This window comes from Chenopodium album, chromosome 7 (genome assembly GCF_948465745.1).
Source record: "Chenopodium album chromosome 7, dcCheAlbu1.1, whole genome shotgun sequence".
Lineage (NCBI taxonomy): Eukaryota > Viridiplantae > Streptophyta > Magnoliopsida > Caryophyllales > Amaranthaceae > Chenopodium > Chenopodium album.
This window is the reverse complement of record NC_137840.1, coordinates 66073717-66083999: the sequence shown is the minus strand read 5'-3', so window position 1 is coordinate 66083999 and position 10283 is coordinate 66073717. Positions and strand designations below refer to the sequence as shown.

Sequence of the window (10283 nt, the reverse complement as noted above, 5' to 3'; positions counted from 1 at the left end):
TTGAAAGACAAATGGTGTCCTGCCCTTAGTAGAGATTTCTTTTCAGCAGGAATCTTATCGTCACAAAGGAGTGAAAGCACTAATCATGCTATAGGATTCAGAGCAAGTAAAACAACTACTTTGACAGAATTTTATACCATATTTAAGAAGACAACCAATCGTTGGAGAAGCACAGAGAAATATATCATTTTTAGTAACTACAAACTCTTTACCAGCAGCAATAGTGAACATGCAGCTACCTCCATTAAAGTGTTCAACCAGCCAATGTAGCATTTGACGATTCAAAGTTTTCAATTTCAGATGTAATAAACCACCAAAACCTATTTCTTCAACAGCTTTTTGTTGATTAGGACTAAAATTACTCATCATTAATTCCAATGTGTGTGGTCTGCACCTTGCAATCAAGGGTCTTTTTTCCCTAAATAATAATAATATAAGTAAAACAATATCAGAATCAGAATCAGAATCATGATATATATGATTAAAAAAATACAAAACAAAAAACATTTATACTTACACAACAGTATCAGAATCAGAATCAGAAACTACTTGCAATTCAGCATCTGCTTTGGCCTTCTTAGATACAATTTTAGACTTCTTAGGAGATGCTTTAACCTTCTGAGACTCTGCTTTGGCCTTCTTAGGAACAGTTTTAGCCTTCACAGTTTTAGCCTTCACAATGTTAGACTTCCCAGTTTTAGACTCTGTTTTGTCCTTCTCAGGACCTGTCTTGTTCTTTTTAGCAGGCTCTTTACCCATTCCTTTTCCCCTTGAAGGCGATTTATAACGATATCCACCTATTGAACCACCTATATCTAATTAATACAGAGGATAACCATAAATTACAAATTCACAAATTACTCAGGGGAAAATTTAGAATATATGCATAAAAATCCTTTTTACTGCATAAAGTCACCCTTAAAATACAACAAGTAACCCTTTTAAATAAAAAAGTAACCCTTTAACAAGCATAAAGTGACCCTTTTAACTATATAAAGTGACCCTTTTAACTATATAAAGTGACCCTTTTCACTGCATAAAGTCACCCTTTAAACTACAACAAGTAACCCTTTTAAATACAAACGTGACCCTTTTGACAGAATAAAGTGACCCTTTTCACAGCATAAAGTGACCCTTTTCAAAGCATAAAATAACCTTTGTCATGCATATAAATAACAATGTATATATTACTCACACACAATGCACAATGCACATATTACTGGTACTCAAACACATATACACAAACACAATGCAGATATGCATACTATTCTCATAATCTAACTAAAACCTAACATCAAAACTTGAAGAATAATGAATAAAACTTCTGAAAACAAACATGCAAAATTTGTTTAACATGTAACAACACCACAACACATATATATCAAATTTTGAACCAATTATCACAATGAACAATAAAATAAAGCAAAATTAAACATAATAACTTCAAAATTGAAATTCAATTATCATAATATGCATAATAAATCAACAGAAAACAATAAAAAATAACATGCACTACTAATTCGACATATATAAGCGAAAATTCAATTGAAAATTCGAAAAAATGATGAAAAATTAAACAAACACACCTTCTTCAGCATCTACAGCCTTCTTTGTAATCTTCTTCTTCACCATTGCTGAAACTAACACTACAAAAAACGAAAACAAAATCAAAATCAAAAAACCTAAAAATCGAAGAACCAAAACAATTTAAACTAACAAAAATCTCAAAAAAATAAGTAAACTAACCACAATTAAGCGATAAACAACTTCACAAGTGAAAGAAAAGTGAGAAAAAGCTCGAAAAAGCTCGAAAAGCAACAATGGAGGAGAGAGAAATCGCAGTTAACTGGTTTTTAGAGAGAGAAAAACGAGGAGAGAGAAAGCGTGAATGAGTGAATGAAGGAGAAAATCAAGGAGAGAGAAAGTTCTTTTTCTTTAATTTTGGAAAGCACGTGCCTTAAAATCCGCAGGACAGTTTTTTTGTCCTTAAAATCCGCCATTCAATATCATTATTGAACACCCGCTTTTTTTAAAAATTTGTGTTCATTTATTCACTTATAACAAGTACAATAATTTAAGCTTATGTACCCTTCAAAAGAAAAACAAAATGGCTAAGTATGTTATCAACAAACGCTACCATTGATTAACGACAATGAACAAGGTGTGAGAAAAATAAAATATTGATACGGACACGCATATACATGCTAAAAGAAAAAAGCTCCTATTAAATTCCGGTTGATTACAAAGGTCGACACACATGATCAACAAAGGACAGAAACAAAACATGATGCACTGAACTAAGAAACAGGAATTACCGAAGCTCCTCCGTATTGAACTTATTCCAAGCTTCCTGCAAAATGCCACCGTAGGTAAGGGCCGAGTGTGGTAAATTAAGTTGCAAGAAGGGAAAGATAATGTGTGTGTGTGTGGGGGGGGGGGGGGGGGGGTCATCTTCTCCCTCCAAGAAAAAAGATCAAAAGGGGAAAGAAAATAGGGAAAACAGCAGTAGCAAAACCTCTTAATATATGATTTGCATAATCATTCTGTATGAGATACAGTGAATCACTAGGCACAAGATACTACAGTGATGATGCAATAAAGACTACAGAGTGACTAATCAACAACTCCTTCCTCCCCTGCTGGTTTACATTCGACCAATACAAAATCATAATGAAAAGATCAAAGCATCAAACTAAAACTCAAAATGATAGCCTACATGCCAAGACACACTCACCCACATAACAGATGCAAGCATGATTCTTCCCACGCATGCACATATACAGAGAGAAGAGGTAGGAAGAAGGGGCCATTTCCAGGTTACACATAGTGCACACTTCTGTGCCAACTATGCAATCCTGGACTGATGATTCAACAAAATTAAAGGTTATGTGCAAAGATTTGACATAAAGCAGAGAGGGAAAATGTCTAATCGTTGCACATAACCTGTAACGGAGGTAGTATGCAACTTGATATCCCATTTAAATTAAAGGGTGTCAAACACAAGAATGAAAAACTAATGTCAAAACATTTTCAACGGTCAAGTCTGTTTAATAGATGGAAGAAAATGTTATATACAGCCCCAAGGTTATAAATATGGAGCTAAAAAAGGAAATATTAAACATAATCAAGCTTGACTAACAAATCAACATGAGATTAAAATCCCAAAGGGTTGCATAAAGCCATAAACTATATATCATTACCTTTTAAAAGATTTAAGAAATCAATTTTACAACACAACTTCATTTAACTAACAGAAGTTCACTAGAAAGTAAATTGAAAATGTACCTCAGATTGACAAGAAAGCCACAACATGGAATGCAAAGCATAGAAGCCCTAGGCCACAATGCCACATAGGCCCTTGATAGAAATAATTAATGGAGTAAGTTAAAAATATAAATATACCTTCAGTAGATCAAAGGCTTTCTCCGCAACATACTTTTGCTCAAGACTAGCACCTTTCTGCTGCACTTTATCAGGATGGACACACAGTGCAGCCTTTTTGTATGCAATTTTAACTTGAGACGAAGTGATTAAGTCTGTTAAAGTAACTGGCCGCCAACCAAGTTCAGGGGCAAGCACCTGCTCATCCAAACACAAATGGAGAGGAGAGAGGTCATACAATCTCACCAAAGAATATTAACCCAATTCAGAGAATATATATAGAGTACCATAAAGGAATAGCTGAATAACATAATCCCACTAAAACATTGTCTACACTGTACATAGATGCACAGATAAAGCACAGAAGTTAAACCCAATGACAAATACAGATCCAGAGTTAAAGATTGTGGCTCAAAAGAGATTTTCTTATACATTCACCATTTCACCTTGTACAAGAGCTGCATGCCACATTCTCCAATTCAGTTAAATACAAATAAACACGTTACATTTAACAAAATTACAAAAAATTTTATTTCGAAGAATTAATAGAATAAATATACATTCAACTTATTATCCAAAACTGATTTCAAACGTAATCCACTTCTCAACACAAATTTTATTGCCAAATCGGAACAATCATGAGAAAAGCGAAGGAAAAATGGAAGGAAGTCATCACAAAGCAATCAGAGTTCATAATGGCTTTTGTTTCGACAAAATATACCTGTTGCAAAGATGACAGAAGTGCTCGCAAATTTCCCTCTTTCCCGGCAGCCCATCGTTTCATTTCCACTTCCATAGCTTCAGCAATCCTCTAAAACATAATCAGACATAAATGCAATAAATCAACAATGTCAGGTGATAATTACTCACACAATCAGTTCACATTCCCCGTCCTACCTAGCCCTATCTCAAAGAAGACGGGAAGGGGGGGACAAAGGGAAAAGTAAAAATAAATAAATAAATAAAAAAATATATAGGAACCAAAATATAAGGCACAGCACCAAACTATAACCAAAATGCAAAGAAATACTCACATGTCTCTCTTCTTTCTCCTGCTGAGCATTATACTCACGTTGATTCAAATCATTCAATGCTTGTCTCTAAAAGATAAACAGAATAGCAGCTCAGTGATATGTCTAATAATGTGAAGTTGTGAACAGAAGCAAGTTATTTCAGCAGCATAAGTAACACCATGGTGATAAGTTAATAAAGCCCGTTCAACTCAACAATGTAAGGTCCAAAATGAAACATTAAACTAATACATCGACAAAGCATGTAATATCGTACCAATAACATCAACAATCTAGATACTCTTAACTACAGAGTAAAGATCGAAAAACTTCAAAATCTGTTCCTTGATGATCAATGATACTTCCTTGTTCCTTCATAAGGATGTTTCAAATTGTTTTCCACATTTCTCTTTCAGGAAAGATACACAGACGTCATTCCCCAAAATACCCTTATGGATTCACATCTCAGATAATGTTTTTAATACCCTTACGGACTATTGGACACATATCTCAGATAATATCTTTATTTTATTTCTATTACTAAGATGCCACATACCCCATATGGTGAATACCAATAAAAAAGCAGGAGTATATTGCATAATTACAGCCACAATGCTAATAGCAATGTGGTTCATAGAGGTTAATAGTTAATATAGCAACAGAAGCCAGCATATACGTCCACCAAATTGCCTTTAAAAAGCTGAATAGTTCCAACTACTTCTCTATAATAAGATAAGGCATGAGAGAACATAATAATGGATTAGGTAATAGCTGAGATAGGATGTGTATTGGCTAGAGCTCCAAATTCTGCTACATCTTTGACATGTGTTAGCCATAATGCTGAAACTATAGCAAATGTACCTATCGACCTATCGTCATTGATGCATAAATAAAGAAACTTTAAAATTCTGCAATAAAGCCATGTTCCATTAACTTGATGTTTGTCAGCTATGAAGTCCACAAAATAGATTTAGGAGGAATATTGACAGAGGCTTCCTATAATTTAAGAAGTTGCTAAAACGAGAAGCTTTGTTCTATCCTGTCTGAGTCTAAGGCCATCGGCCTCCATTTGTGTGGGTTTTGGAGAAATCCTATTGGAGCCCTATTCCCTATTTCAGTAAGGCTGAAAGCATCAGCACACACGAAAGCATAAGGAATCCAGACAACAGCCAGAAAGATTCAAAGTGGAAGAATCCATGCATGGAAACATATGAAAAGTTGAAATCGGATCAAGAACCCACCAGCTTTTTTAGTTTAGTTAAGAACTGAGCTCTGCTATTTTAGATATAAGAGTAGAAGAATTGATGAAGAATGACAAACATATAATTGAATATGAAAAGCATTAGGAGAATGATCAATTATGTTAGAAGGTGAAAAACCAATGGGGTGGCAGAGCTGCTTCCAATTGCTCGGAAATTCTTAGTTATATGGGGGGCTTAGATAGTGAGTAAAAAGAATTTACCATTGACAAAAAAACTGATCAACTAGTTCTCTACGATCTGTCTCCAGCTACTGATATCTTTCCTATACATTCCCAGAGACACTAGTTGAAAGACTAAACAATGAGGCAGTTAACTTTTATTGGGTCGTTTTGGGGTTAGGCTGCAATGTCTACTATCCCTAGCCTGTGCTATCTACATCACAGAAGAAATGATTAAATTTCTTTTGTGAAAGAAAAGGTTTGAAAGACCCAATAATTATTAACCCTTCACGTGGAGAAATAGGAATTCTCTTGCCTCTACTTCCCCTGATTTTGCCTCAAGTTATCAATATCAGAACAAAGCATTGAAGATAGAATATAAACCAGTAAAAGACAATTCAGAGTGAATCAATAAAGAAGTTCCTTGGCCTACACTAATACGCAATCTTGAATCTTCCCCTCTCTCCTTGTTATTACTTAGTGAAGGGAGTGGACGGGCAGCTTTATTATTTACTACTCGTATTAATCATTTAAAAATAATAAAACTAAAATTACTCAGGAAGATATAAACTCTTTATGCCCAGATTAGACATAATACAGGAAACAAAGTCAATCAACATTTACAACATAAATATAACATCACATGAAACCAAAGACAAACACCAGCCACTGGCAAATAAAACCAAAAGTGAGGGGCCAGTCCACATACCATACGCGCCTCATGTTTAAGGTGACGTTCATATCTTAATTTTCTCCTTTCATCACTTTCCCCTTCGCACTCCTCAAACACTCCTGACGATGGGGCACCTATCAACAGGTTTTAAATCATCAAAAATAATTAGCAAATGTTATCAAGAAAGCTACAAAGAAAAAACTTTACCAACTGCTAATACCTCCAAATATTGATGAAAAGTCATCAGGAAAACCACTTTGTGGCACTATTTTCTCTTTTCCAAATGTGGTTTCAGAAAACAGATCCGGTACTTCATTGGTTTTGCTATTCTGTGATGGGTCAACTGTTAGCATCTCAAAATAATAACCAAAGAGCAATATCCTTAAAGAAAAGAAAAGAAAAGAAATAAAATAAAATAAAAAATTGAAAGAAAAGAAAGATAGCATGAGTTCCTTTTCTTTTGAGAGGGCAGTCTTACCGTAGATGTCTCTTCAGTTACAGGTGCACTCTTAGTGTGTGCACGAAAAAAAGAATCCAAATCCTGCACTTCCTCTTGAAACATCAGATCACTTGCCATCTCCGCCTTGTAGTTATGTGCACTTCCACCATGTAAACTTCCCTCTATATCGATAAAGTTTGCCTCTACTGGTTTTTTGCTAAATGACTTCTTCTCTACCTTCTTAACTGAAGTTCCATTTCCATGCCCCCTCACAGTCTTTTTGGTCTCGCCTGTAACACGAAAAAAAGAATCCAAATCCTGTGCTTCATCTTGAAACATTAGATCACTCGCCTTCTCTGCCTTATAGCTATGAGCACTTTCACCATGTAAGCTTCCCTCTATATCAATAAAGTTTGCCTCCTCTGGTTTTTTGCTGACTGACTTCTTCTCTACCTTCTTAACTGAAGTTCCATTTGCATGCCTCTTCACAGTGTTTTTGGTCCCGGTAACAAAATCCTCAAACTCCTCAAGAGAAGAAGAACCTGAACTTTTCTCTTTTGAAGCAGCCTGAGCTCTTTCAACAGTTTAAGAGAAAGTACATATTCAGCAAAATATTCAACGAAATATTCATCATACTAAAGCACATTGCATATATTCACCCAAATATACATCATACTATAACCCATTGCATGGATTACCTCTTAACACATGAACTCATTAAATTAGAACCCATCAAATAATCTCACAACACAACTCAAAGTTCAACCAATCCAATAAGCAGGGAAGGCCATTAACGCTACTGCATGCAGCGCATATATCTTTAAGTCATCAAATATCAATCATACAAGTAAAATATGAACACAAAAAACAACATTCAGACAACTATAGCTCATTAATTATGCAATAACATGAAAATTATCGAACATACAATAAAATTAAAAAGTTAAACAAGCAGTTGCAAACCTAACATTGGCAGCATTGCTCCTCCCAAACCCCGGTATCAAATCGTCTGATCCCGTCTTTACAGAACCGCTTCGAACCGGACCAGAACTTTCCAATTTTCCAAAGAAATCATCAACAGGATCAGATGACAATAAATCATCAGTTTCAAGCACCACATTAGAGGCTTTAGAGCTCCCATTCCCAGAAAACCCCCAAATTAGATCATCACTAACATCCGAAGCCTTCGAATTCGAGCTCGAATTCAAATTCAATGAGCCTTTGAGCATGGATTCGACATCAAAACCAAACCCACCAACCCCACCTCCACTGGAAGAACCAGAATTGGTTGTAGGAATTTGAAAAACGTCATCAAAAACATCCGAACTTGCATAATTATTGGTTTTATTAACAGAATTAAGACCAAAAATATCATCATTTTGATCATTGAAAAAAGACCCACTTCCTAAATTTGAACTATGTGTAGAATTTGAAAAGGGTTTGGTCCCAAAAGTCGGATCTAGATTTACAGAGGTATAATTATTGGGTTTTTTAGCTGCAGTTTTAGATGCAGCCATTGGAGCTGATTTTCCTTGGGATTTAATCCCATACCCTTCAACTAAAACACCAAAATCATCCATTTTTGTAAAAATTTAAACTGGGTTTTCCCCAATTTTTATTCAGATTGAACTCAAAGTACAATAATTGCAAATGAAATTTGTGTCGGTGCAAATATTTATGAACAAATATAAGGAATTGGGTATGAAATTAAAGTTGTGAATTGGAATTTGGAAGATAAATTAGCGCAAATTGGATGATTAACGGATTGTATGATCTAACATGAACCCAGAAAGCCAAGAAATTGGGAAGAGAGAAATCTCTCTCCTCTTCCTCTGTGTTTCAGGGTAAAGGCTTTCTGGGTTGCTCCTCCGAAAGATAGATGTCGCTTCGTCAATCATTTACGTCATTACGTGTTTTTGTTGTTCTTTTTGTTTTTAACGGGTACTTTGTTTCTTTACAAAAAAAAATTTATTTTGTTTGTCAAAAAAAAAAAAAAAAAAAAAACATTTTCAAATTTCTTTGTTACGTCTTTGATGTTGTGGAAGATAAATTTGTCGTACATCATAATTTTTTTTTAAAAAAAATAAAATTAAGAAAGTGATGTAAAGTAGAGATTGTAAGAAGAGCAATGTGTCAAAAAAAAAAAAAAAAGAGCAAACACTGGTTAATTTTTTGATTTGTCAATCTAATGAGATCGTTATAATATTGAAAGAATTTAACTAATGTGACACTGCCATCGAGGACTAAGACCCACGCCACTAATATAGGTGCTACTTCGCATGCTCCTAGTTCGGTGCATAGGGACTAGAGAGGCCACGGTCGATCTTGAGTACGGGTATCTTCCTATCATGTCAAGATTGCCTAATAAAGCATTGTGTCTGGTCCTGCAAGGATGGGACACACTAAAAGGTCAAAGGAAGCCTTCAACCACTGAATAAATTAAAGGTTTATAAGGAAAGATGTTGGCTCATGAGTTGTGCGACCCGCTATGGGTGGCTTCATGGCCCCTATGAAGGGTAATGGCTAGGATGAACTTCGACTCGAGCTTAGGTTCATGCAGGTCCCGTCCACCATGGCTTAACACAACAGTCGAGAGATGCTAGACTCATGGGGTCTAGTGAGGACTTGAATGTGGTTGTTGGCTAACATGAATCACAGGAGGTGGTTACCCAGTATGACCTAGTAACTGCCTAGTGGTTAAGTAGATGGCTAAGTTAGTGGGGCTGATTAGGCAATATCTCCGTACTGGGGATCATGGTTGGTGATTATCAAGAAAGCTATCAAGAAAGCTAATTACTCATTGGTTACTATGATCAACTTTACCACTCTAACAAAAGTTGTTTAATTTCAACTACCGATATTAGCAACGTCAGGGGAAGTGTTGTTTGGTGCCCCCTTTTATGTAACACGCTAACATGACAATTACTCTAACTCATCCTCGGTAAATGTACCATAACACCCTTACTAAATGAGGCAAAAATCAAATTTACCTCATTGATATCTATAAAAAATGATATCTATGAAGCAACTTGTATTTTCTCTTAAATGATGTACCAAATTATTGGTTTTTTATTTTTGACAAGAAAAAAGAATATGTCTAATGATAAGTCATTTGATATACTCCATATACAAAGATATTAACACATAATCAAAATCCATAAGCCAACTTAAATATTTAGACAATTAATTTTCAACTTTCATTTGTTTTTTTAAGTGCTCTATTTTGACCTCTAACCATTTACATAGTCCACATAGACTAATATTAGTGATTTATACACAGGCAAAATATAGTCTTTTGCATTAAAATTTAAAGGCACTAAAATTAGGACACTTAAAAAAAAACTGTACTTATAAAGGCTT

General features: G+C 35.0%; 2 protein-coding genes across 5 annotated transcripts; both read right to left on the bottom strand.

The window, feature by feature from the left end:
* Positions 1 to 1949, bottom strand: LOC145638117 (uncharacterized). Of its 4 annotated transcripts, none has more exons than XM_081689074.1 (4): positions 1747 to 1949; positions 1587 to 1646; positions 518 to 815; positions 1 to 418 (listed from the first exon to the last, which is right to left on the bottom strand). In XM_081689074.1, exons 2-4 carry the CDS (start codon positions 1630 to 1632, stop codon positions 61 to 63), a joined length of 702 nt encoding a protein of 233 aa, XP_081545200.1. In that variant the 5' UTR covers positions 1633 to 1646; positions 1747 to 1949; the 3' UTR covers positions 1 to 60. The 4 variants fall into 4 exon arrangements, with proteins under 4 accessions (XP_081545200.1, XP_081545202.1, XP_081545199.1 ...); XM_081689076.1 differs by having other exon boundaries at positions 518 to 797; XM_081689073.1 differs by having other exon boundaries at positions 1587 to 1949.
* A 251-nt stretch (positions 1950 to 2200) lies between these two features.
* LOC145639220 (uncharacterized) lies at positions 2201 to 8839 on the bottom strand. Its single transcript, XM_081690396.1, has 8 exons — positions 7887 to 8839; positions 6963 to 7497; positions 6705 to 6813; positions 6521 to 6618; positions 4416 to 4481; positions 4103 to 4192; positions 3403 to 3579; positions 2201 to 2350 (listed from the first exon to the last, which is right to left on the bottom strand). Exons 1-8 carry the CDS (start codon positions 8501 to 8503, stop codon positions 2312 to 2314), a joined length of 1731 nt encoding a protein of 576 aa, XP_081546522.1. The 5' UTR covers positions 8504 to 8839; the 3' UTR covers positions 2201 to 2311.
* Positions 8840 to 10283: the final 1444 nt, after the last annotated feature.